This window comes from Vulpes vulpes, chromosome 5 (assembly GCF_048418805.1).
Source record: "Vulpes vulpes isolate BD-2025 chromosome 5, VulVul3, whole genome shotgun sequence".
NCBI classification, from domain to species: Eukaryota; Metazoa; Chordata; class Mammalia; order Carnivora; family Canidae; genus Vulpes; species Vulpes vulpes.
In genome coordinates this window covers 123060372-123084976 of record NC_132784.1, presented here as the reverse complement: position 1 = coordinate 123084976, position 24605 = coordinate 123060372, and the positions used below count along the sequence as shown (strand labels likewise).

At 39.6% G+C, this 24605-nt stretch overlaps 1 protein-coding gene and 1 long non-coding RNA gene across 9 annotated transcripts in view; one reads left to right on the top strand and one right to left on the bottom strand.

Annotated features, from left to right (window-relative positions):
* Nucleotides 1–6681, bottom strand: part of LOC140599102 (uncharacterized) — a 77396-nt gene extending 70715 nt beyond the window's left edge. For both annotated transcript variants that reach the window (XR_012001835.1, XR_012001836.1), the window contains exon 1: nucleotides 5752–6681. This is a non-coding gene — a long non-coding RNA (uncharacterized lncRNA). The remainder of the gene's footprint in view (nucleotides 1–5751) is intronic.
* A 434-nt stretch (nucleotides 6682–7115) lies between these two features.
* Nucleotides 7116–24605, top strand: part of PTPN12 (protein tyrosine phosphatase non-receptor type 12) — an 84121-nt gene continuing 66631 nt past the window's right edge. For 2 of the 7 annotated variants that reach the window (XM_072759882.1, XM_072759881.1), the window contains exon 1: nucleotides 7159–7367. In XM_072759882.1, coding sequence (XP_072615983.1) covers nucleotides 7269–7367 — 99 coding nt within the window. In that variant the 5' untranslated portion in view covers nucleotides 7159–7268. Of the gene's footprint in view, nucleotides 7368–7963; nucleotides 8312–24605 lie in introns of those variants that run through there. The other 5 variants (XM_026006101.2, XM_026006099.2, XM_072759884.1 and 2 more) reach the window with 4 other exon arrangements.

Genomic DNA, 24605 nt, shown 5'->3' with positions numbered 1-24605 from the left:
TGCCACTTAAGTCAGTCAAAGAAATACAAATACCAAAGGATTTCACTCATGTAGGATTTCACAAACAACACAAAAAAAATCAAAGAAAAAAAACCAAGGGAAACAAAAAAACAGACTTTTAACTATAGAGAACAAAGTGATTGTTACCAGAGGGGAAGCGGGTGGGGAAATAGGGAAAATAGGTGAAGGAGATTATGAGTACACTCTTCATGATGAGCACTGAGTAATGTAATAGAATTGTTGCATCACTATATTGTAAACATGAAACTAATTTAACACTGTATGGTAACTATAGTGGAATTAAAACACCAAAAAACCCACAACTGCCCTAATCCCCCTACTCTCAGTCCCTGGCAATCACCAATCTATTTAATATTTCTATCAATTTGAATGTTTTAGATACCTCATTTAAGTGGAATCACTATTTGTTTCTAATTTTATTGAGATAATTAACATATATCACTATATAAGTTTAAAGCATACGTCTTGATAGTCTGATTTATATATATCGTGAAATGATTACCACAATCAGTTCAGCTAACCTCCATTATTGCATATACGATAAGAAAAAACCCCTTTCTCCTTGTGATGTGAATTCTCAGGACTTAGTTTCTTAACTTTCCTATGTACTATATAGCAGTATTAACTATAATCATCATGTTGCATATTACAAACCTAGTGCTCAATTAAGCTTATTAAGTGGTAGTTTGTTATTTTTTTACCATCTTCTTCCAAATCCCTCTCCCCCACCATCTGCCTCTAGTAACTAAAAGTCTGATCCCTTTTTCTGAGGTTGGTTTCTTCTTTCCTTTTATAGATTCTACAGATAAGTGAGACCATTCAGTATTCGTCTCTGTCTACAATTTAACTTTAAAATATTAGCAGTTGGGATGCCCGGGTGGCTCAGCGGTTTAGTGCCGCCTTCGGCTCAGGGTGTGATCCTGGAGACCCGGGATTGAGTCCCATGTGGGCATGGGACCCCGCCTCTCTCTCTCTGTGTCTCTCATGAATAAATAAATAAATAAATAAATAAATAAATAAATAAATAAATAAATCTTAAAAATAAAACAAAATAAAATAAAATATTAGCAGTCACTGAATGAAAGGGATTTTTGCTTGTTTTGTTTTGAGGCTTTCTGTTAATAATTGGGTCTGAGTCCAATCAATACACTGAATGGATTTTATACAGTACAATCATATTTCATGGTCCTTGTTAATGATCCATTCTGGAATATAGAAATTATATGTCATTATGCTGCAGGATCACTAATTAGATGCTAAGGTACTACTTGACTTGGAGGTTACTTGTAAAATTTTAATTTTTCTTTGAATGTTAAGTGAAACAGTATAAGAAATATGAGATAGAAAAGTTAGAGGGCGGATTTAATTATTGCATTCACCTGCAGTTAGTATTTATTGTTGCACTATTTGACCTCTATTATATAACACTGGGAAATTTTCATTGAATATACAGTCACTTGGGCTTTGGTTCAGTTCTGCTATCCATACGACCTTCAGCAAATCATTAAATTCCTTTAAGCTTAGGCATTATAAGCCTCAGTAGCATTCTAATGTATAAAGAAAGATGGAGATAATCATATGTGGCTTACCTACTTAGGATAGAGTTATTGGAATAAATGGGAGTCTTATGTCAAAAAGCTCTGAAATATTAGCTTTACAAATACTTATCAAATATTAAAGAAATATCATCCTTTCCAAACTTCTTTCCATTTTTATGTGCCTTTCTTCTAAAAATGTTATGCCACACTAGACTAAAAAGTTATACTGCTTTTTCCCCCCAGTTCCCTATTGGACCACATACCTCAAAAATAAATTCACAGATTACAAATGGTCAACAACTTTTTTGCTGTGACCAGGTCTAGGAATGAGGGAGTAAGGGATACCAGGAATAAATTAGAGAAGAATTTCCCTCCCTTTTTATTTCCCATAACTTCCTAGTTAGGAGTCCTTTAGTTTGAAAGTACAGAGACAACTGAGGGATGTTTCTAATGACAAGTTAATATTAGAAGTGCTAATACTTTGGGAGAATACTTTGGAAGAATCTCAGGAATGGTTTGAATCCTTATGTGTAGTTTTGCTTAAACTACACCAGGTATTAAAGCATTGTGACTCAATGGTTTATGCAACAAGCTGGAAACTCAGGACCTGTGAGTTCTGGATATGCGTCTGACATTTGTATTTTTACAAGTGAGCTAGTCATGTTCACTCCCATGTTTTATTTAGTTTTTCATCTATTAATGAGGACAATGACGTCAAAATGCCTCCCAGAATTGTTAAAAAGAACTCACAAAGAGTTATAATGCCATGTAAGCCATAACAAAGGTAGTTTTCATAAGAGAACAGTCGCAAAAATGCTCTGAAAGTCAGAACTTCTACACAGATATGAAGCATTACTTTTAACTGAGTGACAGGGGGAAGGGATATCGTGAATATGAAACAGGTGGATAATCCTGAAACCCATTTTGAATTGTTGGTTTAAAAATCTCACTCCAACCTTCACAAATGTACTAGGAAAATACATTTTGAAAATGGTATTTTGGCTTTCTTTTCATCCCTCATGTCTTTACCCAGAGTAAAGGTGGTTAGTGAGTAGGGCAAGAGCCTAAGGAGACAGGAGGTAAAGAAGCAAAGGGTCCAGAAATCATCCATTGTTTGTTTAACCAGTTCTTATTTTGTTTTCTGTGAGCAAGCGTAACATGCGGTACCCTAATTCTACAACCCAAGGCTTAGAGAGCTGAAGTGACATCCTGAGTAAGAAATGAATGGAACGGGCGTTTGAAACTTCATCTCTCACTTCTGAGCCCAGGCTCTTTATTCTGACCTATTCTGTTTCGGGGAAAAGCAGAATTTATTTATGGATTAAATGCCGGCCAAACCTGTCCTGAAAAGTTCTAAGTCAGTTCTCAGTTAAAGGGATTCTCTCCACTTCTCTCATGGCCACGTGGGTTACAGAGTGACATCTCTACATATGTCTGCATGACTGGTTAGTGACTTTGGACTAACCAACCAGATTCTTTATAATTCCTATTCTTATAAGACCTTCCCTAAGCATATCCCAAGGTATTCAGTTTCTGACCTTGCTGTTTGATGACTTACTCTCTAGGTTTCTAAGTTCAGATTGTGAACGGTGAGAACTGATTGGCCAAGATCCTGTTCCTATACCAGGCCACAGGTTGCTGGCCTGTTTACACAGCATAGGTCAAGTGCAGCTGTGGCTGGGAATGAGCAAGGTGGCCAAAGTTTCTCGAGAATTGTGGTGTAAGTGGGTCGGCATTCTGAAACACCTGTGCCATTTTAAAAAAAAATTCCCCAAATAAGATCAGCTTCCATTTTCTCCATTTGGGTGTTTCTATTGAAGATACTGCCATTCTTCCTATCACCTAGATTGAAAGTCTAAAAAAATTTTAATTAAATTGATTTAATTTTGTTGGAAAAGTAATGTATACACAGTATATTTAGAATATAAAAAGGTATACACATTTGAAGTTGTCTCCTTTTTGCCAGGGCCCTCCTACAGGCAAACACAGCTAATGTTTTTTGAAATATCCTTGAGACAATTTCTGTGTTCAAGTATTTTATCCACATTCCATTTTATATAAAAGTAAGAATACCATAAACACAATGCCTAGCTTTTCTCATTCCGTAAGTAGATCTTGGGACCTATTCCACATGAACGAACACAGATTATTTTTTTTTATAGTTTGACTGGCTTCAAAAAACCTAATTATATGGATGTGATTTTGTTTTTTAACCAGTCCCTTTTGAAATGCAGGCCCCTTTCTACTCTTGCCATTACAAATAAGGCTGTAATAAACTTGTGTTTGTATACACCTATAAATATTACCTCTAAGTTTTTTTCAGCCAAAGCACGTGTGAGGTTTCCATTATTATACATTTATGGCCAAATGCATCCAAGGATGTTGTGCAGATTTCTCTCACCATTCACGCATGAAAGTTCCCATTTGCCGAAACTATGCATAGCCCTGCATTGTCAAACCTTCTGATCTCTTCCAACCTGGCAATTTCAGTCATTTTTAATTCTACCTCCTTTCTTGTCTACTAAGTCAGTCCCTAGTTCTGTGAGGTCTTTGTCTCTCTCACCTCCATCTATGTCTTGTAATTGCAGTGCTATGACCTTAAAGCTTTTTTTTTTTTTAAGACTCTTATGTATTTGAGATAGAGCAAGCGAGAGAGAGAGAGAGAGAGAGAGAGAGAGAGAGAGAAGGAACACAAGCAGGGAGGGATGGTACAGAGGGAGAGGGAGAAGCAGGCTCCCCACTGAGCAGGGAGCCCAACGTGGGGCTCCACCTCAGGACCCTGAGATCATGACCTGAGCTGAAGGCAGACGCTTAACCAACTGAGCCACCCAGGCGCCCCTAGTTACAGTTTTTGTTGCTTCATAATATTGGCTCCCAATACCTCATCCCATTCTCTCCCCTTATTAAGTTGTGATTTAACAACAACAACAACAACAACAACAACAACAAAAAGCCAGATTACTATTTTCCTAATTTCATGTCTATTCTCAAAAACCTTTGGTGGCTCCCACTGACAATATGAAATCCAAGTCATTAGGCAGGCATTCAACACTCTCTAGAATCCAATCTGTCTATGTTAGCACCTTCACGGGCATATCAAAGTTCTGCCTCAAACTTCTGCTTTGCTGTCTTCGTGTTTTTTTGTTTTATCGCTCCTCTTACCAGGGAGCTCTTCTTTTTGTTCAATTTCACGTAGACTTCAAGGTCCCCTTCGACCACTGCGCTGCTAATGGGGGTCCCAATTTTCTCAGAAATGTTAAGCCACCCAACGTCTGTATCATGCATTTGGCATTTATGAACCAACAGTATAACTAAGTTTATTGTTTTTTTGCTGTCTCCTGAAACAGTCTATAAACACTAAGAAGCCATCCCTAAAACATTTTTGCATCTTTCACATACACACATATCTTGAGGTGCTCAAAAATTATCTGTAAATTGAAAGGTGACCTAAGTATACTAAAATGCTAAGTAAGCCTTTGCAAAAGAGTCGAGATACATAATGGTACTTTACATTTGTTTTCCCTAGTCTACATCAGATGCCAAAGGTAGATGCTAGGAACTTAAAAAAACACTCAAGTTTTACAAGAAAGAGAGAGAAGGCTGTTAGTAAGAGGAAAAGTAAAAATACTGCAAAAACACTAGACAATATGAGGTTCCGTACTCAAAACAAGTCAACACATCCAATCAGTCAGACCCTAGATTGTTACTCAACTTGTCTAGCATATAGTCATCGAATACCCTCTGGGTTGTACATTCTTTTGATATATCAAAAGTACAGGCACTCCTCATCATCTGCCCATTGCTTTGCTTAGAGTTTAATTTCTTTCCCAGTTCTGGGGGGAAAAGGGTTACCTACAGGGTGACCCTTGGTGGGTGGGTGATCAAGACCAGATCCTGATCTTTTCCTACATCCAGTGAAAACTGAGTCTCAGTATCTAATTAAAGTAAAATACTCCAGACCCTTGTTTCCAATGGAGCCTAACTCGGAAACTGAACTATTCTAAGTGAATCCTTGAGTACAGGACAGAACTATCTTTTCATATGCACATACACCGCATAGATACATAGGAGGTTGAGGAGGGCACACCTGGAAGTGCGTATTTCTGAGAGCAGGACTGGACTGGCATACATCAGTTGTGTATTTTAAAGAGAAACACCGTTCTCTGAAACAGAGGAAAAATATTGTACCCACCTATATTCTTCAAGGAGTTTTATCGTTAAGCTCCACAGTGGTTCTCAACATTCACTTGGGAGGAGGGGGCTAGCACGCACGTTCCCTATTTTCGACCCATTCCCTGCCCAAGCTTATCTGATAAATTTCTTGGGTGTGGGTAGGAGGGATCCAGAGAAGTCCAGGGATCCAATCGTTCTCTCCTGCCACGTTACCACACGTTTACTTTCCTTGGTGAGGGCCAATCCTTCTAAGGGCTATACTGAAAGCAGGAAGGTCTGAGTTCTAGTGTTGGCTCTGCTAAGGGTACGCTGGGGGGAGGGGTGGGCCTCAGGCAAATCACTTTCTTCGCAAAAATGGTGAATTACATTAGGACAGATTCTAATTGCCAGAAGACTTGCAAAGATGCACACAAATTCATCAAGTCCATTCTATGGAGAAAAAAGCCTGTTAATCATTTCTGTCCGGAGGGCTGCGAATCTGAGCTCCAAAGCACAAAGTGCGTCTCATTCAGCCAACACAGGCGTGGCAGGTGTTCGGGCGCGCTCCGGGGCTCAGGGCTCACCCGCCAGGGCTTAGACGGATCTGCGGAAGGCCTTTCGTTCAAGGAACGTTTGGCTTGTCCTGGCCGCAGCCACTGCCCGAGGCGGCAAGGTCAGTCGCCGTCAGCATCCCGGGCCAGCAGCGGGACCGAGACCCACCCGCCCCAACGCGGGGGGACGCGACTACAGTTCCCGGCATGCCTCTGCGCCCCGCCCTCCACCCCCCCCCCCCCCCCCGGGCTCCCGCGGGCCGGGCCTTGTGGCCGCAGGAAACACTCGCAAAATGCGCTTTTCCCACCAGCGGGCCGTGAGCCCGCAAGTTCCAGCGGAAATCTTCCTGGACGGACCAGGGTTTCCTGGGCTCGGAGGCGCACCCCGTCCTGCAGGACGCCCCGGGCGCTCCAGGCGGCCCCGGCGGGACCACGCCCCGGAAGTGGCTCGCGCGGCCCCGCAGGCCGCCGCGGGCCTCGCAGCCACTGCGAGAGGGTCTGGGCGCGGCGGGGCGGGTCCGGGGGCGGGGCCCGCGGGCGGGGGCGGGGCCTGGCCGGGCGCTCGGCGCCTGGGGCGGGGCCACGGCTCGGGGGCGCGCGTCTGGGTGGCGGCGGGGCCGCGCCCGTGGGGAGAGGCGGCGGCGGCGGCGGCGGCGGCGGCCAGTGGGGAGGGGGTGGGGAGGAGGGACCGGGCCGGGGGGCAGGGCCAGGGAGAGCCGAGCTCCTGAGGCGGCGGCGGCGTCTCCAACGGGGGAGGAGGAGGGCGGGGACGAGGATGGAGCGGGCGGGGGGTTGGGGCTGGCGCTAGCCGCAGCGGCTCGCCTCGGACCGGGGGAGCGCGGCGGCTGCTCCTCAAGTTGCGGCGTCGGGCGCCGGGCCGGTGCCGCCGCTGCCGCCGCCCCAGGCGGTGGGGGGAGCGGGGCGCGGGAGGCCGGGCGGCGCGCTGGGGAAGGCTGAGCGGGCGCTGCGCCGGGCGGGCGGGCGGCGGCGGCGGGGGCGCGGGAGGATGGAGCAAGTGGAGATCCTGAGGCGGTTCATCCAGAGGGTCCAGGCCATGAAGAGCCCGGACCACAACGGGGAGGACAACTTCGCCCGGGACTTCATGGTGAGTCGCGCCCCGCGCCGCCCGTTCCCGCCGGCGCTTTGTGCGCGGCCGTGAGCAGCGGGGCGGACGGCCCGGGCCGCCTCCTCCGCCGCCGCCGCCGCCGCCGCCGCCGCCCTCGGCCTCCCTCCGCCGCCGCCCGGCCGAGCCCGCCCCGCGCGCCGCCGCCCGCGACCACCTATTGTCTGCGGGCCGGGAGCGTGCAGCCTGCCCCGCCCGGCGGGGTCTCCCGGGGGGTCTCCCCGCGGGGTCTCCGCGCGGGGCCGGGGCGAGGTGGCCCGGGGAGCGCGGCGGGGCGGAGGGACGGGGGCGCCAGGTCAGCCCCGGCCCGGGGCCGCCCTGCCCCGCCGGCCGCGGAGGTGGGCACGGGCGCTTGGCCGCCGCGACCCCCGAGGACCCCCGAGGCTGGGCCGGGGTCGGCCGCGGGCCCCGACACCCAGGTGTGCGGTGGCGCCGGGGTCCCCGCGACGTTAGGTCGGAGGGCCCGGGTGTGCGCGGCGCTGCGGCTCCCGCTCCCGCTCCCGCAGGAAGCCCCCGCCGACCCCTGGGGGTGTCGTCGGAGGCGGAGGGGATGTGACCATCACTTCCTATCCGGGGTGGGGGCGGGGAACTCGGGAACAATAGTCCTGGTGGGGCGGAGGCTCCGAAGCGGCCGGAGCGCTGCACCGGGAGATAACCTTCCCTGCCCCCCTTCCGCCTCGGCCCGGCGCTCGGCTGGGGAGGTGCAAGGTCCTGCTCCGAAGTCGCCCGAGGCACAGCCCCTGGGGGGGTCCGAGCCAGAGGCGTGGGACCAGAAGTCCGCTTCCTACATCGCACCCCCCCCTCCACCTTTTATTTTTCTGCTGGACAATGTTCCCTTTAGGGTTGTTTCTCGGCTCAGGAGGCGGTGGTTGCGGCGGCTGCTCCTACGGATGTTGCGCAAGACCGGGGCGTTGGAAACTCTGGAGGTCTGGGGAATGGAAAAGGAAGTGGGACTTGGGGAAGTGGCTGCTCCTTGGCCGCGGCGGGGTTCGGGAATGGGAAATAGGCTCGGGAAATGTTGGTCCCGGGCAGGGTACCCCCCGCAGGATGATCCCTTAACCCCGGAATTCTCCATTGTGAAAAGGACACGCGGCTAAGTCCATAAAAATGAATGGGCAGCGCACATTGTCTAGGGTGTTTGTTTGTTTGTTTCAAGGTACAGTTTGATTGTTTACAAGGTGCCGCTGAAATGACTTTTAGCCCTGAAAATGCTTTTTCACATTTTAAAGAGACTCGGTTATCTACAGTTTTAGGCATTAACATTGTTAACAGCTTGTACAATAGATCGTTGACCTTATACAGCGGTGTAATAGTATTGTGGGGCTTCGTGATTCCCGCCTTCCCAGACCGGTGGAAGAGGATGGGAGTGAGATTTTGTTAGTATCTTTCGAAGATGGAAAAAATGTAGCTAAAATAATCTGTGTCCTATTTTGGACATTTTCCGTGGATATTTAGCCTATGTGTTTTTGATCCGAGGAAAATAAAGAGGGTATTTTCTCTTCTTACTAGTGAGAATTGGGTCGTGTCACTCAATAGTAATTGGAGGGAGTCCCCTTTTTACGGCTTTTTTTTTTTTTTTTTTTTTTGCAAATAGAAAATATTTACTTTCAGGGCATTTTAGAAGTTTAAAATCACGCTTTTGCAGTCTTATTTTGGTTATGGAAGAAGAGGTGGTGTGGTCCTTGGTCACTGCGAGTTTGCATGCTAGTCATCTTGTTATCCCTGGGCATATCCTGTCAGGAAAGAGCATTGTTTGGTGATGAAGGCCGTCAGGACAGGTGCCCAGTCTCTGAACTTATGTGCAGGGGAAGTAGCCTTGGGGTTCGTGCTTTGCGGATGAGTCAGGGATCCTATTGGAGATTTCATTTCTGAAGGACTGAGTTTCTTTTATCTTCCATAATACCTAGGGATAGCTAGGTGATTCTACGTTGGAGATTTGATGACTAAGGCTATTCTTTTATAGGGCTTGCTTTTTTTATTCCATGACTTGATAAGCAATAGCTATAATTAAGCCTGCTAGATAGATGGTGCTGCTTTTCCCCTTGACTGGAAGGCTAGAGGGAGACCATGTCCCCTCTGCCGTGGAGAGAGAATAGAAGATAAGCTAATAATTTCAAGTGTTCTGTTACTCGTAAATTCTTATGTGGATCAAAAATGCATTATTAAATTGTAGCATTTTAGAACTGAGCCTTAGAAATAATATATTATAATACTATTCAGTTATAGAGTACTAGTTTTTTTAATTTCAAATTTGGAGATTATAGAATAATAATTAATAATGCCTTACTCTTAGGAAAGTGGGGTGGATTATGTTCTTCCCTTTGTTGTATCCAGCCTTCCTAGTCCTGTCACCCAAAGGCGGTCTCTGTTAATGTTCTTAATGCATCTGTTTGACGGTGCTGTTTATTTCATTTTATATTGTTGGGTTTTTTTCCCCCAACTTACCATTTTGATAAGTATTTTTCATTTGTAAAAATCCAGTGGCTATTTAATTTTTCAGTGGCTATATGATATTTTACCTGGCAACTATTTTATAGCTTACCCATTTCCTTGTGATTGAATATTTGGCCATTTATGGGTAAAACTTCCTTATTTTGGATTGTTGCATAAGATATCTTCCAGTAGTGGAAGTACTAGGTAAAAGGATATTTATTTATTTATTAATTAATTTATTTATGAGTTTATTAATTTATTCAGGGGAGATACAGAGACAGAGGCAGAGGGAGAAGCAGGCGCCCTGCAGGGAGCCTGATCGGGACTCCATCCCAGGAGTCTGGGATCATGCCCTGAGCCGAAGGCAAAATGCTCTACTACTGAGCCACCCAGGTGCCCCAGATATAAACATTTAATGCATGTTTATAAATAACCTTTTGAAGAAGATGTATCAGTTTATACGACTGCCAGTAGTACATGAGCGTTCATTTAATTAATTTGATGGTTGGAAAATGGTTTCTTGTTTTAATTTGAATTTTGTGTTGACTAGTAAGGGTAGGGAATTTTCCACCTGTCATTAACTATTTTGAGTTGTCTATTCTTGTCTTGGTGTGTTGTGTCCTCTCCAGCCCACCGTTAAAGAGGAGAAAACTAAGATATTGAAGTGGTGTAAACTACAGCACCAAGATGATTACTTATTAAACATCTGATTTGTGGCAGATGCAGGACTCGATTTCAGCTTCTTGACTTTAAGTCTTCTTACAAGATGGCAGACAGTGATCATGACCAGTAAATGTATAGGATAGAGTGATGTGTATTCATGTTTGACAGACCTGGTTTTATGCTCATCTCTTTCATTGTATAGCTGTTGGACCTTGGGCTGGCCACTTTGAAGAAAATAGGATGACTAATTTCTGTCATCTTTTAAAGAAGAAAAATGCTACCTAGTTCATAGGGCTGAGGTATGGGAGTGATTATTTAGAGTCATCATTTAACAAATCCTTGTGCTAAAGTCTGTAGTCTCATATAGCTAATTTATGTAGTCAGTTACAGATAACTAGACATAAAAGGAAAAAGGTATCTGGGCTTTTGTTTTCAATCATTTTCTTGTGCTTTTTAAAGCTTTATAACGTGTAGGGGTGCCTGCCTGGCTCAGCCAGTTAGGTATCCAATTCTTGATCTCAGCTCCGATCTTTTTTGTCAGGGTCATGATTACAAGCTCAGCACTGGGCTCCATGCTGGGAGCCTACTTAAAAATAAGTAATAAATGAATAAATCTTTACAATGTCTGAAACATTGAAACAAGCAGTAGATTTCTCTTGATCAGGCTAAAGTTTATCTAATTTATATTAGGCCGTATATAAAAAATAATTACAGATGACACGTAAGCTACAAGTAAATATGGCAGTTTCGGCTTAAAAACCAGTTCTCTCTCCATTCATGAAGGTGAAAACAAAAATATGAGTGAATTCAGTTGAGTATTTAAAAAACAGGATGCAGTAGGGGTGTGAATTTCAGGACTTTTTTGTGAAGAGTATTTACAGACATTTTTCTAAAGCCAAACTGAGGTATAATAGCAAGCTATCCTACGTTAAAATGCTATTTAAAATAACTCTGATGTTTTGTTTTTTTAAGATTTTATTTATTTATTCATGAGAGAGGCAGAGACACAGGCAGAGGGAGAAGAAGCAGGCTCCATGCAGGGAGCCTGTTGTGGGACTCGATCCCAGGTCTCCAGGATCACACCCTGGGCCGAGGGCAGGCGCTAAACCGCGGAGCCACCCAGGGGTCCCAATTCTGGTGTTTTAAACTAATTTGAACTTAGTTTATCAATCAAAAGTACCCAGGAACTACTGTAGGAATTATCCATTTCAAGGGATTTATTATATAAAACCATCTGTTCTACAAACAGTAATCCTGACAGAACTGCTCAAAGCAACCTGTCTGCTTGCTTTGTTATGATTAAATAATTGTTAGACCATTTTTATTTTACTACAGTAATGTTAGTCTTTATAAATTATTTTAAGTAAAAAAGAAATTAACATTTCTGTCCCTTTTATATTCTAAACACTGTGCCAGATACTTTGCACCCTATCTTACTTCACATGTCAACAATTTATGAGATAGATGTAAACTGAATCTTACACATGAGGAAGCACACTCTGAGAAATTAAGTATTTTGCTTGACTTCAGAACCTCTGTTCTTTTTAAAAATTCATTTATTTATTTATTATTTTTTTTTATTTTATTTTTTTATTGGAGTTCAATTTGCCAACATATAGCATTTTTAAAATTTATGTATATATATATATATTTTTTTTTTTTTTATTGAAGTTCAGTTTGTCAACATATAGCATTTAAAATTTATTGATTTCAATAATCTCTATACCAAGCTGGGGCTCCAGCTCATCACCCCGAGACTGAGTCTCAGAAGCTCCTTCAACTGAGCCAGCCAGGCACCCCAAAACCTCTGTTCTTTTTGTTCTGTTTCTCCAGGATGCAGCTGAGGTCCTTTGGGACCTGGCTGGGACTAGGCTAGCGGTGGGGAGGGTATACCACCATGCAAAGGGATGGAAGTTTTAAAGTTGAACATGTTTGGGGCGCCTGGGTGGCTCAGTCTGTTGAGCTTGGGACTCCTGGTTTTAGTGCAAGTCATGATCTCATGGGTCCATGGATTGAGCTGAGTCTCACTCAGCGTGGAGGATTCCGCTGAAGATTCTTTCCCTTTACCCCTCCCCCCACATTGCATGCTTGCATACTCACTCGTGCGTGCACACTCTGTCTCTGAAATAAATGAATAATTCTTAAAAAAAATTTAAAGTTGAACATGTTTAGGGGAGTGGTAGATAATCACCTAAAAACAGCAGTTAACACCTTTTGGTCTCTAGAATCCTTTATAGCCTTAAAAATTATTAAGGGCTCCAAAAAGCTTTTATTTATTGCACTACAAACAGATATATAAAAAAATGTCTGCTTAAAAAAATAATAAACCCACTTCATATTAACTATAGATAATTATTATTCAAAACAGAAAGTAATTAGTGAGAAGAAGCATTATTTTTATATTTTTGCAAATTTCTTTAATGTCTGGCTTAATAGAAAACTGGATTTGGGTTTTCGTATCTGCTTCGTTCATATGGTTGCAGTGTTTATATGTCACATAGCATGATATGTCATGTACTCTAGAAAACGCCACTGTACACACTAAAAAGGAGAATGAAAATGATTTTGAAATATTACCGTGCCTTAGGTCTGTGCATTCCTATATTTACAGGTGAGGAAACATAAATTAATATTATTAGGAAAAGAATTTTAACTTCATGGACTCTCTGAAATGGCCAGGGGCTAGGCTGTCCCTGAACCATACTTTGAGAACCAGTGAAGTAATGCATGGTAAGGGCTAATGGTGATGCTGAGAAAATTAGATAGGGGTTTCAGATTGTGAAGGTTCTTGGATCTATGCTATAATTTACTCACTAGATCAGTATTAGTGATTTTGAATAGTTCTATACTACAACTCGTAGGGTCACTTGGAAAGTGGGCAGGTGTTAAGAAAATAAACATAGTAACTGAACATTCTAGCAATGTTTTCCGGCCTCCAACTACTTACCCCCACCCTCTGCCACAGACTGCTTTAGTATGAGCCTTCACTTCTTTGATACAGATAGGTTCTGGATAGCCAACTATATGTTTTAAGAAGGGTAAGCAGTCATTTGACAGATTTGTGTTTGTAGGGGTTGATTCTGGTGGCAGTATTAAGGATGGAATTAGAGCATTTTGGAAGCTGTTGAAATATAGGAAATGAGATAAGGGCCTGAACTAAACTAAGATAGTGGAATAGAGAGTATATATAGGATCTGATAAGGATTAAGAAAGAAGTCTCGATTTACTAGATGTGGGTAGTCCAGGAGAAAGGAATATTTACAGTATGACTCCAAGTTTCCTGGTTTGGTATACTATCACCCAAGTTAGAAGATACCATTTGGTATGGTTAGGAGTACGGGAAGAGAAAGAAGTAGAAGAGACCAAGCAGAAGGTGGTTGGAGGAAATTTCAAGGTAGAAGAGAATTAGTTTAGTTTAAATGTGGTAAACTGAGGTGCCTGAGACATTAGGCAGAAATGTAGAGCTCAAGAAAGCTGACAGGATGTAGTTAAAAATTTGGAAGTTGTCATATGAGCATATAAAAGGTATTTGAAAGCATGAGAGGGAATGAATTTATTCAGATGAGCGTATAAAGTGACCAGCTTTAGGTTGGAGAGCAGCAGTATGTATGTATGTATGTATGTATGTATGTATGTATGTGTGTATTTATTTATTTATTATTTTTTTAGCAGCAGTATTTAAAGAGCAGCCCGTATGCTCAGGAGGGAAGGGAACCCAGAGGATGTCAGAAAAGCCTTGGGAGGGTTTCGGGAAAGGAGTAGTTAGCAAAATCAAATACTTCTAGAAGGACTGGTAAGGTGAGATTGAGAAAGTACCCATTCTGTTTGCCAAGTAGGAGTGATTTGGTGACCACAAAAAGTGGTTTGGGTAGGATATGGAAGAGTCTAGATTATAGTTGATTGAGGAGAAAATAAGTCAAATGAGTATAAATTCTTAACATTTACATTTAACATTTTGAAAGTAGATGGTAGAAACTGGAGGAAGACAGATTGAAGGAGAGCTCCCCTCATAAACTTTCTTTTTTTGTGTGTGTGTTAAAGGTACGATAGGTGCAGTATTTTATATGTTTCTTAACTAACTATATGTGTGTCCTCGTTTGTGAAATGATTGCTGTTTAAATATAATTTTATTTTACTTTTTTTAAATATAATTTTAAAAGACAGACAAGAACTTGTCTTTTGGTTAAACGAGGCCTCTAAAGCTTTTTAAAGTTTGGATTTGAAATGTTAGAAAACATGAAGTGAAGAAAGATGGAAAGCCTGGAAGATTTTATGCTGCACAGCCGAAATAAGTATAAAAATTTTCATTGTTAAAGTGTTAAATGCTGTGGATTGAGGTGTTTTAAAAATCAGTAACAGCTTTATTGAGAGATAATTCACGTAATAAAACTCATTGATTTAAGCTGTATAATTTAATAGTTTTTAGTATATTCACAAAATGATGCAGTCATCATTATCAATTTTATCACCCCAAAAAGATACCCCATACCCATTAGCAGTCATTCTTCCTCCCTTTCCTATCCCTGACCCTGAGGCAACCACTAATCTACCTTCTGTCTCCATAGATTTGCTTCATACAAATGGAATCATACAATATGTGCTGTTTTGTGACTGAGTTCTTTGACTTAATATGTTTTCAAGGTTCGTTCATGTGTTGCAGGAATTGAAACTATTTGACTTCTTATTATGACTAAATAATATTCCATTGTATGGATATACCACATTTTGTTCATCCATTCATCCACTGATGGACATTTGAATTGTTTTCACTTTTTGGAATATTTTCTTTATATAATAATACATAAAATAGAATATTTTGTATTTTATGAATAATGCTACTATGAGTATTTATGTACACATTTTTGTTAGGATATATGTTTTCATTTATCTTGGGCATATATCGAAGAGTAGAATTAATGGGTGATATGGGTGGACATTTTGAGGAACTGCTAGACTGTTAAAGCTGCTGCACATTTTACATTCCCACCAATTTCTCTACATTCTAACACTTGTCCGTCTTTTTGATTATAGCCATCCTAGTGGGGTGGATTGTATCTTGTGGTTGACTTGTAGGTTTTTAAAATATCCTAGTGAATTTATATAAATGGTTCTGTATGTTTAATGTGCCTTTCAAACCTAGAGTGATAGGAAGTATTTTCTTTTTGCATTTGCTACTGGTTTAGTTTCTAAGCCATCCTTTGATGAGTATCCAGCCAAACATATTTCTAAGTAACTTAATAAGTGGAAGTAAACTTTTAAGTAACTCTTTCCCTATGGCTTACCAGAGACAGCATACTACAAATTTAATAGTTAATTCTCAAAAAATTTTATTGTATGTATTTACTTTCAGAATAGTGCTAGCTATTTTTTCATTCAATAGTTGACATTTAGTTTGGAAAAGGTCTTTGACAGTTTGAAAGTAAGACATTAACATTCAGATTAAAACTTTTTTCTTCATATGTTAAATGCTTCTGTGTTTCTATAGCATTCAGTTTATTAGATTCATAAACATTTACATTTCTGACTTCCCCGGACTGAAAGCCTCCAGGGCTAGCAATTGGGACTTAATTATCTCTGTATCCTCATTGCTTAATATAGTGCCTGGCACTTAACAGGCATTAATGGCCCTTGCATGAGCAGAAATTGTGGTGAGCTTGAAACTGTAAGACAGAGATTTATTCTTCAGGTGGATTCTTTTTTTTTTAAATTTTATTTATTTATTCGTGAGAGAGAGCGTGCGAGAGACGCAGAGACACAGGCAGAGGGAGAAGCAGGCTTCATGCAAGGAGCCCAACACCGGGACTCGACCCCGGGACTCGAGGATCACGCCCCAGGCCGAAGGCAGGCGCCAAAACGCTGAGCAACCCAGGGATCCCCAGGTGGATTCTTCAAATGGTCCAAGGGATTTGTCTCTTAGAGGAGCAGAACTGCTTTTCCCCTTTCATTGTGTACACACTTCTGTGTATGCTTACACAATGTGTTTGTATTTTCAGTACCCACTGAAAAAGAAAATTTGAGATAAAGTATCAGGCTGCATTCAGGAAAACTTTTAGATAAACAGGGTTTTATTAATTGTAATATCTGCTGCATAAATATGAACGATAGTACGTATTTTTCTCTGGATGCTGGTTGATATGTGTAAGGATTCAGGGAACCACTTGAAGTAACTGCTTATGTATCCCCCACCCCGTGAATCCTACTTGGGGACCATTATCTTAGAATATTAACTTTAATAAAATATCTACTTTTAACTTTTGATTTTAGGTTCCATTGATAAAATCCAGATACCATGTTATTAGTATTTCTTCAAAAAATAGTGGTATCTTGTAACTTGTGGGTGTTTTGGAGTGATTACAGCAATAGCTGTTGTTCTCTTCTTGCTTCTGGTTTCTTGCCTCATCCAATCCATTCCGCATATCATACTCACTTTCCTAAAATACCATTTTCAAGTGTTGGCATCTGTGGGATAATAGAAAACACACTGGTTGTAAAAATCAGGATATGTCAATTTTAGTCCCTGTGTTGCTCCTTAGTTCTGTTTTCATCAATAAGTTTATTTAGGATGGTACTGGAAACATGGTTTTATCTTTGGGATGCCTGAGTGACTCAGTTGGTTAAGCGTCAGAACTCTTGATCTCGTTCAGGTCTCCCTCCATCTCAGGGTTATGAGTTCAAGCCCCGCTGGGTATGCTGGGTATGGAGCCTACAAAAAAAGAAAGAAAGAAAAATGGTTTTATTTTTATTATCAAAAATATAATTTCAAAAACAATTCAAGGCTCCCTTTGATGACCATTAAAATTATTAGAATTTTAAATGTCCAAGCCAAATCAAAGCATCAGATCCAAGCTCTGATTCTTTTCTTTCTTTTCTTTTTTTTTTGCTCTGATTATTTTCATACTGTAATTATATGCTGTCTGTCTTCCCAATTTCCCTCTCTCCTGTCCTCCCAATTTTATAACTTTTGCCCTAGTTTAGAATCACAGGCCAATAGGATAAAGTCTGTACTTCTTAGGTTGGCATTCCAGAGCCTTAACATAGTTTGTCACCTTTGCAGTGATAAAATCCTGTACTCTGCAGTATATATATCCCCTTCCTTCTGGAATAATCTATATCTTGTCTTTGAGCATTCCCACTGGATGAATGAAATTTTATTTGTGGTGTACTATTAAACATACTTTTTCCATTTTTTTAGAAAACTTCTTAACCAGTACCTTGAAGATCAGAATACTGAAAATTCTGACCCTGACCTCAAACTTAGAAGCAAAAATGTAATTAATTCTCTGGGGTAAATATTTTAGCCCAGTTTATCTTAAGCATTTCTCCACTGTAATATCTCATTTTAATGTTATCTGTATTGTAATACTATCTCTATTGTAAAATTTGATTTTTAATATCAGGAAAAAGTTTTGCATTAGATTTGAGTTCAAGACTTGCCTAATGCAAGTCCAGTGATACGCAGTTATTCTAAACCTCACGACACCCTAAGTTTCTTCCAGATAGTTGAACTTCTCTCAACATTTCATATTTTCTGTAGTATTTTTAGATTCTTGGATTCTTTCGATTCTAAAAAATTTTTTAGATTCATGCAGTCAAACCCTAACAATTATCTCCTTCTCTGTGAAATACACAAAAGTCTTATTTCCATTTGTATAATATTATAGTGTCTATGAGCTGCCTTATGGCAGATAAAAGTTGTTGGTCCCTCAGAGTTTTTCCTAGAACATACAGAATGTGGATCATGTTAATCTCAGATGCTTTGGGATATATGCTAATGTCTACAATTCTTGTAATAACTATTCTTAGATGTAATCTGCATTTGAAAAGCTATTTAACAATATTGGAGTAGCTATCCTAGTAGGCTCTGAAGGAATGCAAAAATGTATCCCTGTCATCCTTCCATGATTCTTGCCATCCACTGTTCATATATAAGCGATTTCTGGAGTTCCCACTATGCCCTAGGCACTGTGTTTAGAATTAGCAGTTGAAAATATGAAAGTCATTTTCCTCAAGAAGTTTACCAACTGTGAACAGACTTAGGAGAAGCAGCAGGAAGTTTTCCTTGGGGCATTGAGTGAGATTCAGGGAGTCTGTGAACCCTTTCAAATTATATTTAATACTTTTTGTATATGCCCATTTTGGTGGAGGTGGGATAGAGAAGGTTCATAGCTCTTAGATTTTCAAGGGACTTGCGTTCCAAAAACCTTTGGAACTTCCAGATTAGTAGAAAGATAACAAGGTTTGAGCTACACAGGAATTTTTATCCTGGCTATGCTTTGATTTTAAGCTGGTTGTCTCGGGAAATTGTGGATATATAGTACCTACCTGGGTGGACCAAGGTCAAGATAGTATGTATGTAAAGCTACTAACATCATCTGTACAAGGTACTCAGTAGTAATTTAAGATGTCTTATTATTCCAGTGGAAATGTATTCAAGATTTAAACCTTAGAGGCAGGATATGCACCATTTTGGCAAAGAGAGCTCATTTGAACTGACTCTTTCTTACAGGAAGAGTTTGTCAGGTGAACTAGCATAAAGGCATTTCAGATACAGAAAACTAACAGCACTTACAAACACATAGAGATAAGAGTTTTGGTTTTTAGATGAGAGGAACAGAGTGGTAAAGTATATAAAATAAACAAACCCTATATACTGAGATATGGAAGGGAATTCCCAAAGGGAGACAACTTAAATGTTGAGTAGGAGATGAATATGAAGTTGACCTTTGCATTTTTGAATGTTTTGGTGAGGAGTATTTTGATGTCTCATTATTATGACATAGTTGTTTACTCTTACAGTGTACAATTTGGTTGGCATGAAAGAGCTTTTTAAAACTGAGTTCCAAAAAATAAAAATAAAAATAAAACTGAGTTCCAACATGTGGTCAGTATTCTTAATCTGGTAATTTTACTTTATCCCAGGTATATAAAATAGTACTCTACATAGTTCTTAAGATTGTTAGATCAGTTTTTCATTGGCTTCTGTTAAAAGTGGCCTGTAAAAAAATTACATTAAAAAAATCTTTAGGACCTAGACCTATTTATAGTGGTAGGCCTCTTGCTTAGTTTAAATTTCTCTGCAAATGTGAGTTTTGCATAAGATCACTCAGGAGTGTTTGAGACTACACATTTGGGACCAGAACCAAAGTGAGAAAGGAAGGGGAGTTCTAGATTCCATGATACAAAAAAGGGGAGAATAGCTTTTCTGGATACCTTCTTCCCACATTATGTACAATGGATTTACTCATAAGTTATAGACCCTTTGATAGGAAAAGAAACATTAAAACTGTTTAGAAATTAAGGAGCTTGTAGCAGGTTTTACAATTAGAAGTTGGCAGAGCTGAGTTTGTCCCAAGTTATAAAAGCACATGCTTTTTCTATGACATGATGTTGCCTAGGCCAACAATTGCATTCTCACTATTTAGGGAAAACAGTAAAAAAGCAGAACATGAGAAATACAGAAAAATTCCTTGTTGGTATAGTTTTTGTTTGCAGCCTACTTCCAAACTAGCTTAAATGAAAAAAAAATTAATTGCAATAGAATATTGCCCTTGAGCTCCTTGAAGAACAGAAACCAAGAATTGGAGAGCTGTCCATAACCTTACCTTCTCTCTTCACAGCCCTTCTTTCTATGATTTATCAGTTTCTCTGTTTCTAGAGGGCTTTTTGGATACTTGTCTTGGCTTCTTGGCACCTGCTTTATTTTTCTCTCGTGCATTTTGACTTTCACTGTTTAGGACTGAATATTCTGAATAAAGGTATCCATCTTGGTGTCTCAACTAACTCATTCACTTTATTTCAGTTTAGGGTAAGAGATCAGAATGACTAGAGTTGCTTGAACTCTTTTTCACATTCCTGAATCAGTCAACTCGCCAGTGAGAGTAGTATTGTGTGAATTGACCAAGTAGGGAGCTTGTTCAGATGTATGGGAGGGAAGGGACTTTTCTTAGGTAAATAGAATGATCATTCACTAACTAGGCAGGCAGTTCGAAGAGTACCTAGTCCAAAAATCCTTGAAGCAAAACTGAAAAAAAAAATTTAACTATTGAAGTTTCAGCCCCAAATAAACTTCTACTCACTTTCTTTCAGAGAAGGGGAAAAGAAGTATAAATAGTCCTTATGACTTGAGAGATCATTCTGTTGGCTCTAAAGAGTCCTTATGACTTGAGAGATCATTCTGTTGGCTCTGGTAGGGTGTTTAATTTCACATACGCAGTACATATTAAACAAGGCAAATTTTTGGTGTGTGTGAAAACTATAAAATTAAGATAGTCTCTAAGTTGCATATTAATGGAATCTAAAATTTGAATTGTATTTTTTCAGTGTTAAAATATGGAACCAGAACATTTACCTTCTTGTAAGTAAATCTTATTTAAAGATCATTTTATTGGGCAGCCCCGGTGGCGCAGCGGTTTAGCGCCGCCTGCAGCCTGGGGTGTGATCCTGGAGACCTGGGATCGAGTCCTGCGTCGGGCTCCCTGCATGGAGCCTGCTTCTCCCTCTGCCTGTCTGTCTGTCTCTCTATAAATAAATAAATAAATAAATAAATAAATAAATAAATAAATAAATAAATAACTTTAAAAAAAGATCATTTTATTGAAGTATGTATTGTATAGTCATTCTTTTTTCACTTCTCGAATATGTATCTGAAATATATCACTATCTGAAAGACTAATGTATTTACTTCACAATAGATTTTGCTTCAACAAAATAAATCTACAGTTCTTTTAGTTCCTGAATCATATAAAAATTGAGTAATGTAATATCTTGCCTTGTCATTAGTGTGCATGTCCTGTGTATCTGCTTCCCTCTGTATCTCTCTGCCATGTTTTGTCTACTCATAGTTTCTCTAGCTGTCCATTCACCTCTTTGTGCCTCAGATTAATGTGTATTAGAAATGGGTATTAGAGATAGATCAGGATGTACTGTGTAATTTAGAAATTTCCTGTAATATATGCCTAGTGTTTGTAATTCTTTTACTGTTTTTTAAGTAAGATCTACTCCCAGTGTGGGGCTTGAACTCACAATCTTGACATCAAGAGTCACATGCTCTGCCAACTGAGTCACCCAGGTGCCTCTGTAATTCTTTGCTTTTAATACTGTAAATAAATGACATATAAGTGGAGGAAAATAGAGTAGATGGATATCAATAATAGGATTCTGCAACTGAAATAACTGGTTGTGTTCAAATATTTATTGCTAAACCTATTCACTGACATTATTAGATTTTCAAAATAAAAAGTTTTTCTTTAATTTATAGTATGAATAATAGAAGGCTATTAAAGTAAGAAAACTATGGTTTTAATGCTTAATATACCAGATGCTTTGGTCTTTTCATTTTGTGGAAAAGTAAAGAGATTGGATGTTTTAATAGTTCAAAAGCTTGAAACAAAAAATTTTTACTTGTGAAAGTCAACGTTCATAGGAACTATTATTTCCTTTCTTGATTAATAGGTAGTTACTGGCTAACTCCACCTTCTCAGCCTCTTCTTCATTTCTTTAACCCCCATTGTAATTTGATTTCAGGATCTACTATTTTGCTGAAATTGCATTTATTATGGTTGTCTCAGATCTCCAGGACACATCCAGTAGATTCTTTAACAGTAGCATGCATCTTTGTTTGTTGATACCTCTTTAGCATTCAGCAGTAATTACTGTCTTTTTCTGAGTCCTTAACCTGATGTTGAAACATTTATACCTGTTTTTTTTTTTTAACCTATCTCTTTAGTCTTTCTCCTCTAATAGTGGCTCAGATGCAATATACTTTCTATTTTTTTACCCTATGGGAAGTCCTATGGGAAATATAATTGAATATTTAGAAATAAGAATTTTACTGATCTTGTGAAACTGACTATAGTGACATGGTTGCTCTAATGTTGGTAAAGAGTCTCAAAGAATAATAAAATACTGGTATTCTCTCATACTCTACATTCTTGTGATGACTAACAGATTATTTTTAAAAAGTATTTTTAGAAAACGTAACAATCTAAACTAGAAGTATAGGATTAATATTTAACCAATCCTTCTGTTATCACTCTATTATATGCTAGTTTTTATATTATTTGCAAGCTATATATCGGTTGCAAACCGTATCTTGTTTTGCCATAGTTAATATTTTCAAGTATGTTCCTGAGTTATCTCACCATTTACTATTTTTCTTGTTAATGGAGGTTTAGAAAATTTTATTTTAAAACAGAATGCGGATTGAATAGACATATAAATTGTTACTATTTTATCTTTAAAATATGTTTTAACTAGAAGAGGGAAGAAAATAATCTTTGATGCTAGGGGAAGGGAATTATAATTAAAGGTCAAGAAAGGAATGTGTAGATGTCAAGAAAGAAAAGACCAGACAGAAGTAGTAGCATATCTTTGTGATATATTTGATTTTAGCAATTTGTCTAGTGTTACATTGGATACTCTAGCAAATGTAGATCACAGTAGTTTTATCTAGATTAAATTTAGCCATTACTTACATATCCATGTAATTTTGAGTAAGTTATTTAAGTTACTCTTGGGGCGTCTGAGTGGCTCAGTCTGTTAAGTGTCTGCCTTTGACTTAGGTCATGACCCCAGGGTTCTGGGCTTGAGCCCCACGTCTGGCTGTGGGGAGCCTGCTTCTTCTTGTGTCCCTCCTCCTGCTCATGTGCTCTCTCTGTCTCTCAAATAAGTCTTTAAGCTACTCTCAATCTGAGTTTCCTTATCCATAAAATAGGAATACTTTGCCCTGTGAGAATTAGTAATAATATGAAATAAAGAACATAATGTAGTGTTAGATGTTGTTCTAAATAAATCATAGTTAGAAATGAAGAGTGATAAGGGCATTAAGTGAGAAGTAAAATAAATGTGAAGGGAAAAGGCAACCCCTTGCTTTTTTTCTCTTTTGAACCTCTTTGATGAGAGAGAAAGAAACAATGTAATGTAATTATCTGAAGATATCATTGATAGTAACTTGGGAGTTTTGACTTTATTCTCTAAGCCAGTGATCTCTAAACTTTTGATTACAGTAATTTTTAAGCATGCACCTTCTCAATATACTTTCATTAATTTATAAATTACATACTTATACAATTATGCTAAAATTTATTTTTTTAATTTAAATTCAGTTAACCAACATATAGTAGTATATCATTAGTTTCAGATGCTAAGATTTATTATAAAATACATATAGAAATTAGAATAGGATGAGATAAAGCCTATAAATAATATTCATAAATTTTAAAAATATTTACTAATGACAAAGTATATTCAGTAAAATTAAAATACTTTGTAAAAGTCTTGATTTTAACACCTTGTAAAATAGTGATTTGAAAGACTGGCTCAGAGTTTAATTACTTCCTTAGATTAAAAAGATACCTGACTGGGCACCTGCATGGCTCAGTCAGTTGAGCCTCTGACTTTGGCTGATGTCTTGATGTTTATGCCCTGGGATGGAGACTGGTGACCTCAAGACTGGGTTCCGAACTCAGCAGGGAATCTACTTCTCCATCTCCTGCTGCCCCCTCCCCTGCTTGTGCATTCTCTCTCTCTCTCTCTCTCTCTCTCTCAAATAAATAAAATAAAATAAAATAAAATAAAAAAATAAAATAAAATAAAATAAAATAAAATAAAATAAAATAAAATAAAATAGATAACTGGGACACCTGGGTGGCTCAGTGGTTGAGCATCTATCTGCCTTTGGCTCATGGCATGATCCCAGGGCCCGGGATCGAGTCCCGCATTGGACTCCCTGTGAGGAGCCTGCTTCTCTCTCTATGTCTCTGCTTTTTTCTGTGTCTTTCAGGAGTAAATAAATAAGTAAAATTTTTTTTTTTTAAAAAGATAATTGACAGATTCATAGATCCAAATGGTTCATTAAATCATCATGCTTATTTTTATTTCTTTGTTTAATGTTTAATGAATGCCTACTGTGTGCCAAATGTTATTCTAGACTCTGAAGACTACAACTCCTGCAGCTTATATTCTATTGGCAAGAGTCATAGAATAACCTAATAAACAAGTAAATGTAACTAGGTCAGATATTAAGTGCAATAGAGAACAGTAAAACAGTAAGGAAGAAAAAGGGGTAGAGTGTGTCAGTTATTTATTACCACAGTAATGTTGTATAACAACCACAAACCTTAGTGG